The 20,682-nt window shown below is 36.6% G+C and overlaps 2 protein-coding genes across 2 annotated transcripts; both read right to left on the reverse strand.

The window, feature by feature from the left end:
• Positions 1–1,614: 1,614 nt before the first annotated feature.
• LOC119253448 (trace amine-associated receptor 7a-like) lies at positions 1,615–2,646 on the reverse strand. The gene has a single exon (XM_037520982.1). The coding sequence runs from the start codon at positions 2,644–2,646 to the stop codon at positions 1,615–1,617; it is 1,032 nt and encodes a 343-aa protein (XP_037376879.1).
• Positions 2,647–11,805: 9,159 nt separating this feature from the next.
• Positions 11,806–12,819, reverse strand: TAAR5 (trace amine associated receptor 5). The gene has a single exon (XM_037520983.1). The coding sequence runs from the start codon at positions 12,817–12,819 to the stop codon at positions 11,806–11,808; it is 1,014 nt and encodes a 337-aa protein (XP_037376880.1).
• Between the last annotated feature and the right edge of the window lie 7,863 nt (positions 12,820–20,682).

A 20,682-nucleotide genomic window follows, 5' to 3' on the forward strand; every position in this document is an offset into this window, starting at 1 on the left:
ACACCACCAGAGTAGTATACAGAATAGAATACTGTGGCATAGCTTGCTTCTTAACAATCAAAATTTTCAATATTCAAACACATAAAAATGAACAGACAGTATGTGGTTCTAGAAAAGGAAGTGATAGATGATTTGCTTAGTATAATAGAAATCTACTAAGAAAGGAAAAATAAATTAAGAATGCATTGATCTAATACTAGAAGGACTTACTTGAATCCAGAAATTTCATGATAGCCACTAAATTTCTTAAACATTTTGTCACAAAATGAGGCAATATGATTATTCTACAGCTTTGGGACAGAGTTAGAAAAAGTGCTGTACTGGAACCACTAGAAATGAAATAAATTGATGGTATTTTATGTTGGAACTGAACAATCATTTGTACAATGAGCAATCTAGAGTGACTTTAAGTATAATTCAATTTTAAAATTTTTATGTCTATGATACAACTAAATCTAGCATAGACTCAAGTAATTTATTCATATTGTACATACATACAGTGTCCTCTAGTCTTTGTACCAGAACAATTCTCTGAAACAACTGACTGGAATTCAGCCAATGTGATTTGCATAATTAATTTAGTTTCCCTGTTTTGCTTTGGAGCTAAGTTTTTGGGTCACAAGGAATACATTTTCCAGCTCTGTCTCTGTTTTGTTTTATGCCTTCTATTTTTTTTTTCATTTTCTTTTGAACACATTTTAAGTTACACATTTTAGTAAGCCCTGTAAAGAATTCTTCGAACAATGTACAATTTAAGTGAATAAATCATAGATCAGTTCTCAAATATGGTAACAAACAATGACAATCTTAAGACCCTTGCTTTAAGTATATACTCACTGGTTAAATTTTTGAACTCTGATGTAATTTTATGAGCAGACATGAGGAAAAAGCTCACTGAACCTACAAATACAAATTATTACACCAGTTATATTTCCCATTGTATTGTAGGTGATTGAAATGATATCATAGTGAATATATCTATCTCAACTGACTCTGAATATATCTATCTCAACTGACTCACATTTGTGCATTTGCAAATCTGACCCCAGACAAAACAGAATAAAGCCTTCGCCCTCGCTGAGAAAGGAACCCCCTTGTCTCTTAAGAATCTTTTAGTAGCATTTACATTAGAAAAATACTACGAAGTAACAGAGAAAAGATATAGCCATGGATTGAATTTCAGTACAAAGTAATAAGTGAGGATTTATAATAACAATATACTCTTAACTTTTCCCAAGTATACTACAAGGGAGAGATTATTAACAATAAGAAAACAGAGACACTCAGAGAAAACTAAGTAGCTAGAGATCACAACTAAGAAGGCAGAGTTTAATTGTATGGGGAATATAACCAAAATGAAATGCATACATTGTGCAAAAATGAAAAATGAAGTAAGAATTATATAAAATAAAATATTAAAAAAAAGAAGGCAGAGTTTATATTACAATCCAGGAGTTTCTAGCTCTAACACTTTACTGTTTCCATTACAAATGAGTGTTAATGTTATATTTCCTAAAGCATGATAGGCTTGAATTTTGTTTACTTATGATTCTTTTCACCTTATTATGTACCACTGTGAGTCTATCTTCAGATTCCCCAATCAGAAACCAGAAGCTACTCAGGCAACAAGTTTATTGTTGAGGAATTTTTCCTCAGGACTCTACCAGTAACAATTAGTTTGATTGCTTTTCGAAACCAAGGATAAAAGAAAGCATATATCAAAGGGTTCATTGCTGAGTTATAGTAGCCAAACCAAACCAATATTTCATAAATGTATGTGGGTGTGATGAAGCCTAGGAAGGCATCAATTATTGAATCAATGAAGTATGGCAGCCACGAAATCAGAAAGGCTATTACTGCGATTCCCAGTGTTTTTGCTGCTTTTCTCTCCCTCCTGGCCACTCTCTCCTTGTAGCTCTCTGATGATCCCTCAGCATTATTGGCCATATTTTCAATTTTTCTAGCTTGTTGCTTTGCCACAAGGAAAATTTTGGCATAAAGAATTATCATCACAAGGGTGGGAACAATAAATAATAGAAAATCTACCAATACCCAGTTTTGATTCACTGCAATTTGACAGCCTCCCACACAGGTGAGAGCACTTACTAGATCCTCCAGCCCAGTCTCATTTGCACCTGTACCAAGAAGGGAAAAACTGAAAATAATTGAAAAGAGCCAGGAGAAGGCAATACACATGCCAGCGACAGATACAGTGAACCTAGTTGGGTACACCAGCGGGTCCGTGACCGCAATGTACCTATCGAGAGAAATAAAACACAAGTGGTAGATAGAGGCATAACAGAAGGACCCTTCAAAACAAGAGTGAAATTTGCAGTAACTCTGTCCAAAGTACCAGCAGCTCTCCACAGATCTCACTGTGCTGAAGGGCATCACAGTCACTCCCACCAAGAAGTCAGCGCAAGCCAGAGAGGCGATCAAAAAGTTGGCTGGAGAATGCAGCTGCTTGAAATGAAGAATTGAAATAATCACCAAGAGGTTTCCAAATACAGTCAGCAGAACTCCAAAGCCAAACACTGTGTATAGAATCAGGCGGGGTCCTGGTGAGTAGGGAGTTTTGATACAGGATCCATTCACATTCTCATAGCACAGCAGCTCAGCTGCTGGAGGGGGAAAGTCACTACTCATGATGCTTTATTTTGATATTTGGAGATACTGTCCTTCTCTATGGCTGCAATGTCATTCCAAACCTCAGAAGCCCTAAAAAAAAAAAAAAATGATATACACAATACGTCAGTAATGGCCAGTATATCCTACCCCTGTTTCTTTGTAATTGCAGATCCTGATTTTCATGTTTAGAAATTGATCTGTATCTTCATTTCATAAAATAATTCACTTCCAAATGAATAAGCAGTTGATTTTCATCATTGCATAAAATGCAGTTTATCTAAAATTTATAAAATACATCTTTTGCATTACCTATTCCTTCATACCTGAGAAGCACAGATCTTCAAAGAGCTGTTACATGGTCACGCATGAATGCCACATTTTATTGGTGTTTGTTTCCTAATTTATTGGAGCTAGGATAATGCCCAGGACATTCTGTCCCCTCAGGAAACTAACTAAATGATTCCAAATACACAAAGCCCTTAAGTTTGAATCCCCATAGTATAAGGTGTGGAAATAAAGCTGTTAATAATGACGTTATGTTTATCTAGTTTCCTGATGACCTTTCAAGTTTTTAGAATTAAAAATGTACAGTGTCTGGCCTTAAAAACTTTTGTAGAATTTGAAGGACATATTGTTTTGTTTTCATTAAGGTAACAGTGGTTTACAAGGTATGTAAGCAAAACATAGGATCACACCTCCTTAGAGGCTCATCACTGCATCGCCAAGGCTCCCTCAGCCTCCACCATAGCCCACTGTGCCCCCTCCCCTTTGTGAGAGACACATTGTTTACCCTGTAATTAATGAAGTTTGCATATTCATTTTTGTAAGACCACTCATTTTGTAAGACCACTCAGCTCTTTAAAAATAAGCTGTTTTATCCATTCCAGTATTAGTTCGTGTTAAAGAAATGAAATGCAGACTCATCGTATATTAAAATTTGGAATATTCCATTTCACATGAAAGCTTTAATTTCATTTCATTATTAAAATAGTTTTAGTAATTCTTATTTGGAAAAGTTATGGTATATAATTGTTTTCTTCATGGAAATGTAGAAGCACTTCCAACTAAGATTTTCTGCTTCTAAATGGGAACCATTGTTAAAATTTTACATATATAATATAATGAAAGAATACTCTTAATGTGGATTTTGTAATTTTATAATTCTGTTTTTTTAATTTAATTTAATTTTTTTAAGATTTATTTATTTATGCATAAAAGAACCGGGGTACAGGCCAGAGGTTTGATGGGGGAGGTGAGATTCACCAGAGACAGAGTGGGAAACAGAACAGGCAGATTGACTAAAATACACTGCTGAAGGGAGCAATGGGTGAGTCAGGAGAGGTCTGCTGCACCATGTGGGTTGCTCCCTGGCTAGCTGGGGATCGAACTTGTGCTGCAGAGGCTGCGGATTGCTTCATAGGTTGTGTCTTAACCCCTTGCACCACCAAGGAGGCCCCTAATTCTGTATTTATACCAGTGACATATTTCCTTTTCCTCCTAGCGTTCTAGAAAAAACTCAGTTTCAACTTTTTTTATGAATTAGTTGTGGTGATTTTTTTCAAATCAACTTTTTGCCTTGAAAGCATACTTTATTATATTTTTTAAAAATTTATTTATGCATACAAGAACTTGGGTACAGGCCAGAGTTGTGGAGGGGTGAGGGGATTCACCAGAGACAGAGTGGGGAGCAGAACAGGTAGATTGACTGAAATACACTGCTGAGGGGAACAGCGGGCGAGTCAGAAGAGGTCTGAAGTGCCATGTGGGTAGCTCCCTGGCCGGGGATCGAACTCATACTGCAGTGGCTGTGGTGAGCTTCATAGGTTGCATCTTGACCCCTTGCACCACCAGGGAGGCTCAATAACTTATTGTTTTGAGTGAAACTTTATAATAAGACAACTTATATGTCTTCTCTTTGTTGTCCTTTCCAAAATTGTTTTAGGCACATGGCCTCATTTTAGCATAATTTTAAATTCACTTTTGCCACTGTCATGAAAAAAAGAGCCAAGGTCACACACTGGAGTAAAAGAAAAAAAGATTCTTTAATAAATGGTCTTGGAAAACTAGACAGCCACATAGACAAAGATGAAACAATACCAATATCTAACACTACACAAACATTAATTCAAAATGGATCAAAGACTTATATGTAAGTTCTAAAACTATACATAGAAGAAAACCCAGGCATATGTTATTTGACACTGATCTTTAAAGTGTCTTTGGGGTCTCTGCTCCAAGGACAAGAGAAACAAAAGCAAAAATAAGCAAATAGGACTGTACCAAACTAAAAAGCTTCTGCACAGCAAAAGAAAACTGCATACAAGTTAAGATACACTATTGAATGGGAGAAGACATTTGTATATCATCTGTCCAACAGACTATTAATATCCAAAATATATAATGAACACATATTATTCAACAAATAAAAAACATATAACGCAGTCAAAAAGTGGGCATAAAGATCTGAAAAGACACTTCTCCAAAGAAAACTTACAGAGGGCCAGTGGGTATTTGAAAAGATGTTCATCATCTCTTATCACTAGGGAAATGCAATTTCAAACTACAATGAATTATTATCACATACCTGTTGGAATGACTGTTTTACATAAGACATGATACATGTCCCAGAGAGTATGTGGAGAGAAGAGAATCCTTGTACACTGCTGGTGGGTTTATAGATCGGTACAGTGTTAATGGAAAGCAATTTGAGGATTTCTCAGTAAATTAAATTAAATTATAAATAGAAATTCCATATCAAGTGATCATCCCCTTTCAGATGTTGACTTAAAAAATAAAAAACACTAATTTAAGGGACATATGCACAATCATGTTTTTCAAAGAATTGTTTGCAGTATCCAAGAGCTCAAAACAACCTAAGTTATTGGATAAAGAAGATATATATATAGATAGATAGATAGATAGATAGATAGACATATATAGATATGAACACACACACAATAGAATACTATTCAGCTAAAAAAAATGATTAAATCCTGCCATGTACAACAACATACATGAAACTAGAGGTATTAATTTTAGTGAAAAAAGTTAGATGGAGGAATACAAGCACCATATGATTTCATTCATGTGTGATATATAGTGAAACCAAACAAACAACTATCACAAATAAAACAAAAATAAACTTTTAGATTGTAAGGATAATTACTGGCTACTAGAAGCAAAGGTGGCAGTGAAGTGAGTAGTTGATCAAAAAGAATCAGTTATATAGTGAAGGATAAAAGTGCACTTTTGTTGGTGAACTTAATATAGTATATATAAATATTGACTTATAAAGATGGATATCTGAAGCTCATTTAATTTATAATGCAATGTTGTTTCAATAAAAATTATTTAATAACAATTTACAAGCACCCTATTTTATTTTATTTTTAAAAGATTTATCTATTTATGCATACAAGAACTGGGGTACAGGCCAGAGGCGTGGGGGGTGAAAGGACTCACCAGAGACAGAGTGGGGAACAGAACAAGCAGACTGACTGAAATACACTGCTGAGGGGAGCAGCGGATGAGTCAGGAGAGGTCTGCTGCTCCATGTGGGTAACTTCCTGGCCGGGGATGGAACTCACGCTGTGGTGGCTGCTGATAGCTTCCTAGGTTGTGTCTCAACCCCTTGCGCCACTAGGGAGGGCCACCCTATTTTATTTTATTTAGATTTTAGACACTGAAGATTAGTTATTGCTCCATAGGGAAGACTCTTTTGGGATAACACCTAGCTTCCAACTAATTAGAAGTCAGACCTTCAGGCAGTAATTCCTAAAGAATGCAAATATGTACAGAACTGTGCAAGACCCACTGCCACCAAAGCAGAACTGGAGGTGCTGCTGAGCTACAGTTACAAAACTTGGGGCTGCAGATGAGAGTATAAGTTCCTTTCGGGAAGATACCAGTGAGCTGTAATGAGGCAGAGAGTACAATATAGCATCTGTCAGCTTATGTTCCTTGTGGGTGTTTTTTTTTTTCCCCAGTGTATTTAAGTATTCTATGTGCAACATATATTTTGCTCTTTTTTAGGTTTTTTAAATTTATATATTTTTTACATCATTCTTCATGTTTGTACAATGCATGCTTTCTCTTCTCAGGTGTAGTCCCCATGAAATTGCCACCACCAGTTCACCCATCCACAATCACCATAGTCACTTTTCTTACTAATTATTTAAGAGAAGCTTCTAAAATGTTTACCATTGTGCATTCCTGTCAGAAAAGCCATGAAAGTCTCAACAGGTCAAGCAGCATGTCCCAGACCAAAGTGATGGTGCAACAGGGTGGTCCCCAGGAAAGGGGGAGGTTCCCTGCCCCACCCAAGGGAGGGTCGCCTCCTCCAGGTCTCCTGGCTCCATCCTGCTTCCTTCCTCAGTCTCTTCTGCAGCTTCTCCTCTTCCTGCTCAGCTCCACCCTCCCTTGGGTGGGGCAGGGAACCTCCCCCTTTCCTGGGGACCACCCTGTTGCAATGGTATTTCTTCAGGAGCATGAAGAATCAGGAGGTCACTAACAGGGACTTAGAGCGTGTAAGAGAATCAGGCTCCGTCTGGCTATGCAAACTCTTACAGTTTGCAAAGCTCTTTCTGGAACTCTGGTGGCAGCCAAACTGAAACTAGAGGGATTCACCATCCTCAGTCCTGGCCATTGACAGCCATCACAAGAAGCCACTGAGATTTTCTCTTCCGCTCTTCCCATCTCTATTTGTTGCTCTTTTCCCATTGTAATGTCCCTGGCACCTACTCCCTTGAAAGAGTCAAATGTCCCAGGCCCGCTGATGTTGGGCTTGGCTATGGAACTTGCTTTGATCAAAACAAAATGGGTCAGGGCCTCCCCTGGTGGCGCAGGCGGTTAAGCACAGCACTGTGAAGCTGTCCGCAGCCTGCAGAGCCGGTTCCATCCCGGTCGGCCCGGCGAGGGTCCCACAAGGCGCGGCAGACTCTCCTGTCTTGCCTGCTGCTCCCCTCAGCAGTGTATTTCGGTCCGTCTGCCTGTTCTATTCCACGCTCTGTCTCTGGTGAATCCTCTAGCCCTCCCGCGCATCTGGCCTGTACCCCGGTTCTTGTATAAAATAAATAAATAAATCTTTAAAAAGAAAAAGCCTGCAAATCCCTTTAAAAAACAAACAAACAAACAAAAATGGATCAATGTGGCTCTTTCCAAGTTCCAACAGAAGAGTTAAATGAATTTATGAGCTCTAGCCCACCTCTTGAACTACTGCTCTCTGTCATGAGAACAAATTGTGTCATTAGGGTCATCACCTTCAGTTCTGGTGTTAGAACAAGAAGTGAAGAACTGACCCATGGCTAGCTGCAGCTGGGAGCAGAGCTGCTGTCATATAACATGAACAAAAATGAACATTTGCTATTGTTAACCATTGAAGAACTAACTTAATGGAAAAAAGCTATTCAGATGCAATACAAAGGGATTGTTGCTCTGGAAATTGCACTGCTCATAAGTCTCAACAATTTACATGGCATTTTTTCATGTACTTATATTCATACACATGTGTGTACTTATATTCATACACATATGTGTATTTTCTACCCACACATGCCAGCTTGGCTAATCTGGAAACTAGTTTGACTAAGTTGTATTAAAGTGATGTAATTAAGTTGAGAGATATTGAGAGAAAAATAAGGAACCAGTTCATACAAAAAAAATAAAAAAGTCTATGCAGGAATTTGAGACCACGTTGATTTTTTATGTGAAACAGAAAGATTTTTAAAAGACAAAAACATTCTAGGCATGTGTCTAAATACCAAGAAATGATTGTGCTTGTTGACCCACTTCTCAATGGCATGCTCTTGCTGTGGACAAGCAGGATCAGGAGGGAGACCTTGCACAGTGGGGTGAGGTCTGACTGCCACTGCTGTCTGCTCACATTTGATGACAAAACTGTCACATTCAGATGATTGCCCTGATGTCCACATTTATTTTTATATATATATTTTTATATCATTGTTCATTTTTAAACAATGTTTGCTCCTCCCACCCCCACACCTCCCAATGTAGTCCCCACAGAATTTTTGCACCTGTGCACCATCACCAGAGTCCCCTGTGCTCCTCTCTCCCTCTCTCTGATCCCTCTCCCTCCTCCTCCCCTGCAGGTTGTCTCTGGTTTATAACTGTTTGTTTTTGTTTTGTTTTGTTTTGTTGTGTTGTGTTTTGTATTGTTATTATTTTTTTCCCTAATCCTGACGTCTGCATTAAAGAAGACTCCTTAACCAGAGAGTTCATAAACTTTTACAGGGGAAATATTGTCTTTATATTCACTAATCTTATTTGAAATATGGAGAATTCCTTCTATTTTGAATGTAGGCAAAAACTGTACCTATATCAGCACAACTTCTAATTTTTATCACCAGTAGAAACAAATATGTATCACAATATAGTTTTTGCAGATATCATGAGATTTTTGTTTTATTGCTTATCACTACTTTGAAATTAGTCCTGCACCTGCCTGGCAAGTTCTCACCCAATGCTTTCATAAAGAGGCACATCTATGATTATATTGCAAACTTGGTTATTTAAAAGATACTTTGATAATTGTATTTCAATATAAATTCATTACTTTATAATTCTGTTTTTAATTTTATCCACTTAAAAGTCTTATTCTGAGAGCGCCTCCATAGTCATTACCAAAGGACCAAAAAAGTTCATGGCAGAAAAGTTTAGAAATATTTGTTTTAATTTAGTTAATTCTCACTCTGTTAGAAAAAAAGAAGGAAGGCTATTTTCCCAGAAAAGTCAAATTCCTCTATACTATGGTATTATACTCATACTTCATGGAAAATATCATTAAATATAAACAAACAAAAACGTTCATTTGTCCAAGTGCCTAAACAGATTTTCTGATCGCCACATTTTGCTTGTTACATCCTGTTCTCATAGCAAAGATGAAGGAGCTGGGCTTTCGATCCTGTCGACACACGCACATTGCTCCCCTTTGTGGTGTCCACTAAGGATATGATTTTTTTTGTTCTCATTCCCCTCGGGTTCACTGGTGATATAAGCACTGAGCCACGACACTCATGCTCTCACATTTCAATGATTCATTAAAAGCCAATCTCCTGCCAGCTAGACGTAGCTAGATGTTAGTCTTACTCAAAAGTTTATAAGCTGCACAGTTTTTCCTAATACCAAAGGGATATAGTAAATACATTAAGGGTTTCAAATAAGGAGGAGAAAATAAATTATTGAATCTCTGTGTGTCTAATCTGCAACACAGGTTGATAAGTGTCCCCCACACTCACCAGCCCCAGTGAGTGTGGCCTGTGAGATACTCCACAATATAGGCTGTCAGTAAATGTTAGTTTCCTCCCATCCCATCTTTCCCCTCTCTTTGTTCTGGTGTCTATCCTGACTAATGCAACTAACCTATCTATCAGAAAGCCATAAGATGTGAAAGAGCAGAATTATTTCCAGCTTTGTGAAAAGTGGCTAACACAAAGCATTCCACCTTGTAAAGTAGCTGAGTGTTCTTACTTTCGGGACTGCCAGTGCTGTGCCCAGTGCATTGAGAACAGATGTGAATTCATTTCTAGAAAAGCAATTAATTGACAATTAATTCATTTCCAGGACTGTGTTATTTAAAGTTATGACTGATTTATACTTTAAAAATTATATTTATTGCTATATCTAGGGCACAGTGTTCCTGGTTCCTTAATGTCTCAAAACTATATATGTGCACTATGATATCTTTTAATTTACAATTCATTTGAAAATTAATTTCTAATAATGATTAAGAGTTATATGGGTTATACCTGTTGTTTTGTAGAAGTATGTTTACATACCAAATATATTATTTCAGCTGTAATGACTTAACATTTGTGTATATTACAGAGCAATATTGAGAAGAAAGAATTATTACTTTCAAAGAAAATTTAAGCTTTCCAAATGCATTGAAATATCTTTTTATAAATTATTTTTAGTTAGAAAAAAGAAAGAGTGTAGAAGTTATCTCTCTAGCCAAAAAAAAAGGAATAAATGGAATGGAATGAATCTACTTCAGGTAACTTCATTCACAAAATAGGAATTACTTCTTTATTTACTGATTGATTTCATAAACCAATCTATATTTTATCTATATTTCTCTATACATCTGTAATCAGAAGCTTCAAATCAATTTATAAATAAGTTTTCCAATGCAATTATTAATTTGGGAAAAAATGTCCATCAGAAATGTGGAAGTAGAGTGAGGAGACACCTGTAGAAAAGATTTAGGAAGAAAAGAAGCAGCCTGTGAATGAAGGGGTCAGTACTTGACCAGTAATAATTCCTAAGAGATATTTGTTTCAATTCAGAACAAGCATATAGCATGACTTGCTTTTCCAAAGGAAATCATGTACTGATGTTCTTAGAAAGAAAGGTAGCAGGTCTAACCTTCTTGTTTTTTTTTTTTTTTTTTTTTCAGAAAAGGAGTAAAAATTTAGGTGGTAAGATGTGAGTCATTATCATTTTACAGACTATTCCACATATTTTCAAGTTATTTCAGTTCATTTCAGTTATTCAGGAAAAGAAAGGGAAATTCCTTCAGCAATATAGCAAATACATTTTCTCAGTCATCACTGAAATGGATAAATCAAGATTACAAACCTGCTTGGTCACTGTGTTCCCAGGAGACAGGAAGTTTTAAAAGAATATTCTGATAAAGAGATACTCCAAAGACTGGCCTGTGATTATGACAAATTGATGCAAAATTAGTATTCAAACAACATTTTATATATGAACTTAAGAATGTATTAGAGAGCAGACATACAAACCCCTAACCTTGTAGATGTGATGACTCTGTAAGGGAAGAAAGAGAAAAAGATTGCTGAGGATTGACCTGGTGGCAGAATTAGGACAAAAACCCAGAAATCCTGACCACAGTGCTCTTTTCCCTCCACCTCTCTATGACAATTGTCTCAAGGAAATAACAAATGAGAAGCCAAATATTTGCACAGAGCTTTGACTTAAGCAATTAGCATTTAGATGACTTTGCTCTCTTATAATAGAAATATTATAGGAAAAGATTGCTGTTCTCTCTTTTCAAATTGAATTTTTTTTTCTACTCCACTTAAACCACACTGCTTTGGCAGCATGCCCACATAGTCATATCACCACACAGCCCACTCCCACAGGATCATACATTCTTCCTGAAAGGCTCTGCCCCTTGTTTGCATTCAGTTAAAGAAGTCATTCTTGGTACAAATCAATTGTAGGTGTCCTTGGTGAGAAGATCTCCCGACTGAGGATGAGTTTCAGTGCCTTCCTGAACCACCGGTAGGAAAAGACATAGATGATGGGATTGCAGGCTGAGTTGAAGTAAGCAAACCAAATGAAGATATCAAACACCAATGGTGGGGTGAGGAAATTAATGAGGCTGTCAACCAGTGTGTCAATGGTGAACGGAAGCCAACACAAGAGGTATATGCCCACAGCAATGCCCAGAGTCTTGGCAGCTTTTCTTTCACGTTTGGAAGCCCCAGCTTGGCTTTTACTCATGGTGTTCATCTGCTGAGCTTGTCTGGTAGCAACTATAAAGATCTTCACATACAGGCTGATCATGATGAGGCAAGGGAAAAAGAACACAGGGAAGTTTAACCAACCCCAAAACTTATTGAACAACAGCTGGCAACTGCCCACACAAGGCATCTCTTCCAGCCACTGGCTGAGCCCTCTCTCTACCACATCTGTGTAGAGGAAGAAGGCAGTATAAGTTGCTGGAATCCCCCACCCTGCCACAATGTACCTGAAGGCAACCCTGACTGTGAACTTGGAAGGATAAATCAGGGGCTCACAGATGGCACAGTGACGGTCAATGGAAATGAAACAAAGATGGAAGATGGAAGTAAGACAGAAGAGGGTGTCCAAGTAGGTATGCAGGCGACAGAGGAAGTCTCCAAAGAACCAGCAGCTCTCCACTGAGCGAATCGTGCTGAGGGGCAGCACCAGCAGACCCAGAAACATGTCAGCCAAGGCCAGAGAAAGCAACAAGAAGTTGGTGGGAGTGTGAAGGGCTTTGAAATAGGACACAGCAAACACCACAAACAAATTTCCTAAGACTGTGATTAGCATGCCTACTGCACAGGTTAAGTAGATGGCCAACTGGACACCCAGAGGATGGATTGTCCTGGGACAAGACCCATTCACTTGGTAGCATAAGACCAGGGGTTGTTCTTCAGCACCTTGGTTGAGGACAGCACTCATTTATGGTTTCTATTTTCCTCACTCTCTGGAAACTGATAACCTGTTCCACAAAAATGAAAAATAAATTAAAGTCATCTTTGTCTGCTAAATAATTGGAAAGTGAGATAGTAGAGGCAGGACAAAAGGGTGCTTTGAAGCCTAATACTATTTTCTTGGATTCTAAATCCAATGTGCCATGTTAGTCAAATACAGCATGAGAGTCAAAGTTTTATGAGAATTGTTTCTATTAGTCCTATTTTATCTATGTCCTTTTGAAACTAAGGAAAGTAAGGTAAATGTTTCCTGAAAGAAAAAATTGATTATGTCACAGTGTGTATATAGCATACAATTCTTGAGAGAATATCCCTTACATTTTGATAAGATATATGCTGCTAAATGGAGATTTAATGTTATGAGTCTGAACCAAGTGAAGAATTAATTATTGCAAACAAATCATTACTGAGGGAAGGAGCAACTTCTGACTTGCCCCCAGGGGTATGTAAATTGAAAATAAATCAACAGATTTTGGGTTTTAATCTCATGTCAATGCTTCCCAGGAAAAAAGTGTGGCATAAAATGAAAGAATGGAGAGATGGATAAATGCAGAATAATAAAGACATGCTTAACTAGATTTACTGTAGTGATCATTTTACAATATATACAAACATATAATCATTATACCAAACACCTGAAACTTATGTAATGGTCTCTGCCACTTGTACCTCAATTAAAAAAAGTAAAAGAAATTTCATTTTAAATTGCAAAAATAAGAAATGATAGGTTAAAACACTGGGAGGCAACAGAGGTCAATCAACCATTTAATTCTTATAAATATATAAGTATATTTTTGTTTTGATCTCTTCTGCTCTATACAAGTATAAATTGGAAATATGCTGTATAAAAGTAATAGAATAAAAAAAATAGAAGAGAGTTAGCCTATTTTAATTCTACATGCTGTCATTTCTGAAGATAACACATGGTATTTGTACATCTTAAGACAACTGCCTGATATGAAAATGTATTTTGAATGTGTTAACATTACCCTGTGAAATTTTAACCAAGTTGTAGTAAATCGAATTCTGAATTTCTAAGCTACTTACAGACCTAAGAATCAGAATAACTTCATGGGGAGAAGTTCTTCTAGTAGCAGGTGGGCATAAGGAATGTAGATTCCTCTTCCATCAGCAAAGAAGACAAATGTGCAGCAGCTAATGATTTTATACTCCAAACAGAATTTACTCCTTTACTTGGTATGTTATTCAAATGGACACTGAAGGGGTACCAAGGGACCTAGTTTGCAGTATTCACAGGTCTCAGTAGTTTAAGTTTCCTTCTCAATACAGGATCATTTAAATTGACAATTAATTAGATGCAAAAATCTAAAGTCATTAGGTTTAAATATTCTGTTGCTCAACTTTTTTTGTGAGTTCATATATCTTTTCTGCTTTAGGATTATTTGTGCATATTTCTCTCAACATAAAACATCATTGATCATAAGCCCTTTGGTTTGTAACCACACATTTTATTCATCATGACGTCCTTTTTAACTCTAGGTTTTGTTCCAGTCAAAGAAGTCACAGTAGTGAAACAATTAACCTGAAAACAGAGTTAAATTTTTATTCTGCTAATTTCTAGGTTATCACTTATTCTCTCCCTTCTTTTGTGTCTACATTGCTCAAAGTAACCACACTTAGACTCATATATCTATTCTCAACAGAGATTAGATTAAGCACAATAAAACATTCAATCATATCTGTATTTTCAATGTCTTGGCACCAAGCCTCCAGAACATGCAATGGCTTCCTACAGTCACAGAAAAGTTATTCCACAAAGTAAACCAAGCTGATGTTGCAAACATGACAGTATTCTAAAGGTCACAACAGATGATGATCTGCCAGTGGGGCCTGTAAGAGAAATTGGGGTAGGTCAAAAGAATGAAGGAGGTTGATTCTTCCTCATCTTCTTTCAAAAGTCCTAGTTACACCCTGTTTCCCAAATTAAAGCTCCCTGCAGCCTAAAGACTGCTAGAAATTTTGCCTTGTATCAAATCCACATATGAGAAATAGACTTCTGATTCTAGAACTTCATCAGACAAAGGAAGATCCTACATTATTATATGCCATTATACCCCTTTGTTTATAGTCATAGTTCATATACAATCTGCCAAGGAGTCCCTATAGCTCTAATTTAATATGACCAAGAATTCATGAAAAATGAGAACAAATGTCTTACAACTACAATAAGGCCTGGAAAAGGAAACTCAGAAAAGGCTTTTGGTTCTGGGATATATTTCATCAAACCTATTGAAAAGTAACACGTAATCACAAATGTATTTGGATTTGTTTAATTTTATAAAGTCCATTTCCAGTGATGTGATACCTTGTCAGAGATTATCTAACACTTCTGTGTCAAGTTTTCTCATCTATTAATTAACTATAATATAACACCTACACTACCAGAGGGTTATGAAGACCCACGAGCTAAAATTCATGTTAAGAACAGTCCCTGGCAGAGAATAAACCAAGTAGGACGGACAGAAGTATGAATGACTATCTATTCTAGAGCCACTATTCACCTTCCCCAGTTAGGCTCTTATTCCATCTTCTACTGACATGCAAAAATATATTCCGGTTACATAACAATCAGGAGCAAAAGTAAGTGGAAATTGCATTTTCTAAGTTTTCCTGCTTAATTTGGGGATTCATTTATGCTCCATTATCAAAGTTTTCCTCAAAATGATTACATATTTTATAAATAGAAAATAAGGGTAAGTGAAATATTTATAAACAAGTCAAAAGTTGTGTTTATAATTAAAATTTCATTTTAACAGTCTTGAACTTTAATAACACTAATGTTACTAGATGCAAGGCAGGAATGTTATTGTTTTCCTAATGCAGAGCAGTATCCAGCTTCTTCAAAATAAATTGTGTTGGTTAGGGAGAGAGAAAGGTACCTGGAGACAGCTGAAAAAAAATTCTAACTGAAAACCCTCAAGGAACTCATATGTCCTCAGTGGTATTTGGGAAAGTTAGTAAGTAAGTTCCTAGTAATTGCCTCTACCATGTTTGCCATCTGGAAAAACAATCACCATTGATGACGAGGGGCTGAGAAGTGAGGTTTTTAACTGAAGAAATAGTAAAGTCAATTCTCTTAAAGTCTATGTGAAGAAGCAATTCCAGAATCTGTTTAAGACATATAAGACTTCTTGCTTTTAGGTAATCACCTCTGCCATAATTCAAAATAAATGTCATGCGTATGAAAGGAGGAAACTTTGGTTCAAAATGGGCTGGCAAAGAGCAAGAGCTTTGAAGAGGTACAGACCTGATTTTGAATCGTGTACTCTTGTAAAGTATAATTTCTTAAAGGAATAAGCATTGTAATCTAGAGGTTTTATTTATTTATTTTTAAGATTTATTTATTTATTTATACAAGCACTGGGTATAGTCAGAAGCGTGGGAGGGTGAGAGAATTCGCCAGAACCAGAGCCGGGAACAGAACAGGCAGACCGACGAAGTACACTGCTGAGGGGAGCAGCAAGCGCGGCAGGAGAGGTCTGTCATGCCATGTGGGACCCTTGCCGGTGGCCGGGGATCGAACCGGCGATGCAAAGGCTGCGGGCAGCTTCGCAGCCCAGCACTCAACCGCTGCACCATCAGGGGAGGCCCCTGTAATCTAGCGGTTTTAGAGTGTTCAGAAGGTTACATAAAATGAATCTTATTGCTCAATATAATGGCACTTTAGAATCGTTAATTCATTTACCCAATTTCTTTTTTTTGCATCTGGTCTGAATTTACACTTTATGTGGTGTATTTATTTATTGTTTATGTTTCTTTTTTCATGTTGCTTTTAAAAAGGTTCTTAATTCATCTTTTATCTTATTGTACTAGTAAACACCATAAACATAGGAATTTTTTTATCTTCTGCAAGTCTCCCCACCACCTCCTGCAGAGCCTCCTCTGCACTGTACTTTGATGTTAAAGTATTTAGTCCCTAATTCCCAAGGACTGGATAATGGTCTACTCCTGTGCCTCTTAATACTCTGTACTTCCCTCTTTCATAGAAGCTCCTAAAACACTGATGTTTCCCGTTTACTTACTGTGCCTCCCGCTAAGTAAATCTACATCAGATGAGGGACTGCACCTTAGGCATCATTAAAACCCTACATCTATCTGAGAGCCTGGCATGTATTAGTCACACAAGAAACATGTACAAATGTAGCTAATTATTTTCTGTACAAGATAACAGGGTAGGTTATTATATATATAAAATCACTGAATGCAAATTTAATCAGTAGCTTCTTTCCTCTACCTCCCAGGTACTAAATCTGTTCATAGACATGGGGAGTAGGTGCAACCATTTAGAAATCATGCTGCTGCAAAGATGTGACCTCAGTCATCCAGATGTAGTATAGGAGTGACAGGGACATAGGAGGGGGCTTCAAAGAGAGGGGTGAGAAATCCGAGAGAGGGCAGCATTGGGGTTCAGGGAAAGAGTATTTCCTGTGAGTCAGGAGGTCATAATTATGATTCATGTTTGTCGTACAAACCACACTTTTTTCTAGTCTCATTTCCTTGAGTTCATTTTTTAATGGGTTTTTAAAGAAATTCAAATTTAGTTATGTCCCTTATTCTTGCATGCATTTATGTAAGTTGTGCTGAAATCCTTTCTGGAACAAGAAGTGAAAATGGAAAAATACAGATTTTATGGTAATAATGAATCCTTGGAATCAACAGTGCCATATCTAGGAATACATCCCAGGAAAAGGACCACATAAGGACAAACTAAACACACTAAAGGAAATTCTATGGAACACTTGCTGTAATAGTTAAAAATAAAATTAACCTTTTATTGAATTGTCCTCTAATTGGGGATAGATTAAACAAATTATAGTAGACTTCATGCAGCAAGATCTTTTCAGTCATTAATATTAATGACATAGTTCTATATGATTGACCAATAAATTCACAACATATTAATTGAGAAAAAGGAAGATATCAAGTATACAAATATAGTAAAGTTGAGTATGTTTATCTCTATGGGTCTATTTTTACAAGGAAAAAGAGCTAACAAATCAGCTAACTGATCTCGAGTCAGTTTTTAAATTACTTTGCTGTATTTTTCTGTGATACTTGAAGTTTTGGTTTGTTCTTCACACTAAGCATGCATAATTATTTCTCTACTCATTCATCCTATTTCTTTTTCTCTTTTTATAGAAGTAACACTGCATTATAACATCCTATATGTTTCATGTATGCATTATGGAGAAGCAAGTATATATAATACATAAAGTTTAACATTAAAAGTCCTGTTCTATACTTCACCATACCAGAGTCTCTTTTTTCACAATTTACCTACTTTCCTTCCCTTCTGGTAATTACCAAGTGGTCGTATAGCCCAAAGGTTTTCTTTTTTGCTTTAATCAATATGTCAATTTTCTCTATTATATATCACATATGGTATTTTTCTGTCTGGTTTGATTCAACAAGCACAATTCCTTCTAAATCCATCCAGGTTGTGGCAGATAACAGGATTTCAGCTTTCTTTATTGCTGAATAGTATTTCATGTGTCTATATACAACATCTTCACCCATCTGCCAGTTCATAAGTACTTAGATTTCTTTCACTTCTTTGCCATTTTAAATAATGCTGCAATAAACATGAAGTTGCATGTATTTCTTTGAATTAGTGTTTTTGCTTTTGGGGGATAAATATTCAGAAGTGGGATAACTGGATCTTGTGGAATTTCTGTTTTAAGCACTTTGAGAAATCTATCCTGTTTCCCATAAAGGTTGCACAAATTTGCAATCTTTCCAACTGTGTCAGAGTGTTGGGAGGGAATCAACAGTTGGAATTAACAGGCCCTTGTCAAGGGTATCATATACAGAGACATTTTCCCATTCAGTTGGATGTCTTTTCATTTTGATCCAAGTTTCTTTTGCCATCCAAAACCCTTCTGGGGTGATGTAGTCCTCTTTGTTTATTTTTGTTTTTGTTTTCCTTGCCACTGATACTAACATATCTTTCAGGCTGATATCAAGGAAGATATTGCCTGTGACTTCAAGTCTTCTTTCGAAGTTTTTAATCTGTCATGTTTATATTTTATAAAGGAAAAGGAAAGCTTTATCTTTATTCCAAGAAAGAAGAGTCATACAGAAATTAAGCATTGCCCCTAGTCCATTACCCACTTACAGCATGACCTTCACATTGTCAGTTGTGAATGAATCCCACCAGCAGAGTTCCCCAGAATATTGACTGATGATGGTCAAATATCACCATTCTCCTAATTTGAACACATATTTTCATTTAATAAGATTGTTTGTATATTTGAACAAGTGCACCAGTGCAAAACTGGATTATGACCAAAGTCCATGAGAACAGGAATTATATTCAGTTCAACTATTTTTAACAAATAGGCACTATTCTTCAACTTCCCTCCCAAGGGCAAGAGCCTCATTTGATCAATAGTCTTTGTTTTATAATCATTTATGTCTGTGTATTTGAATAACTTTCCTCATTTTCTATGTTTTAGTTATCCATTTGAATGTTCAGAGATTTTTATGAAAAGCCACCATTTCAGGCACTGTGGAATACAAATATCATTAATATAAGGACATAAGAATCATTTCATCTAGGTAAAGAACCAACACACCTATGTATTCCAAGTCTGGTACAAAGCACAAGTCAAAAGAGACAGATTTGATCAGTAGACATAGAACATAGAAGGAAGATGCCATATCTGATGAGTTTGAGGACTTAGTGGAGCACCCAAAAAGAAATACATTGTAGAAAAAATGAGGGACTCAAATTGGTGTGGGGTGGGAGGGAGTGGGTGTGGCAAGGGTTGATAGGAAAGAAAACAAATATATTTGAGATAAAACATTCCAGCTTTCAGATTAGATAAGATTAGAGCAGGTACTCTCACTGATCGCACTGTTGAAAGTTTTGGCCAGATAATTCTGTGTTGTGGGGAGTTACTCTATTATTGTAGGAACTTGAACACAACCCCCCACCTCACTCTCTAGCTATCAGTAGATACACGTCATGCTGTGGCAACTGAAAATATCTTTAGACAGTCTCAAATGTCCCCAGTGGGCAAAAATAGGCTCTGGTTAAGAACTACAGGATTGGAGAGACAGAAAGATGAGGTGAAGAATGAAAAGAATTTAGTATAGGACATAATTTGGTAAAGTAAGTTTATGGGATAGAAGAGGGAAGAGAAAAGCAAATAGGACAGAGAGAAGAGACAGTCGTAGAGGCAAGAAATATCCTAAAACTCTGGGCAAAAGAAATAACTTTAGTTTGTGGAAAAAGTTCTACCATGATGAGCCTTAGCAAGCACATACCACAGCCACACAGCTCCTGTAGGTCTGCTCATAAACTGCATCCTCAGATCAAAAGTATATATTGAGAAAAAGAAAGAATATATTTCTAAACTCTTTACTCTTTATTTTCATTTAATAGGATCGTTTTATTTTATTTTGGTATTACAGACTTCACATGAGTTCTTTCTGAAATGAGATTTAAATTAAAACCAATAAAATTGGAAGGAACTACAATTCTCAGCTACCTTCTCCCCTTTCATGTCATTTGCTTGCCCCATAATTCAGGCTTCCAGAATTCTCAAGCTCTCTCCCCAGTTCCCTTAGTATTGTAAATAACATCAAGAGAAATTTAGATAAACTCACTTATACATGGCTGTCAATGAGTCTAAAGACCAAGTTTATCTCCTATTTTGCTGCTTACAAAAATAAAAGGAGAAGATCCCTATTTAATCTAAGCAAAAGGAGTGAAATGATAAGTTTTTAATTTTGGAAATTTAGAAATCAGCAAACTTTGAAAGAGAGAGAGAGAGAGAGAGAGAGAGAGAGAGAGAGAGAGAGAAAG

This window comes from Talpa occidentalis, unplaced genomic scaffold (assembly GCF_014898055.3).
Source record: "Talpa occidentalis isolate TD23 unplaced genomic scaffold, MPIMG_talOcc4v2.1 talOcc4.2, whole genome shotgun sequence".
Classification (NCBI taxonomy): Eukaryota; Metazoa; Chordata; class Mammalia; order Eulipotyphla; family Talpidae; genus Talpa; species Talpa occidentalis.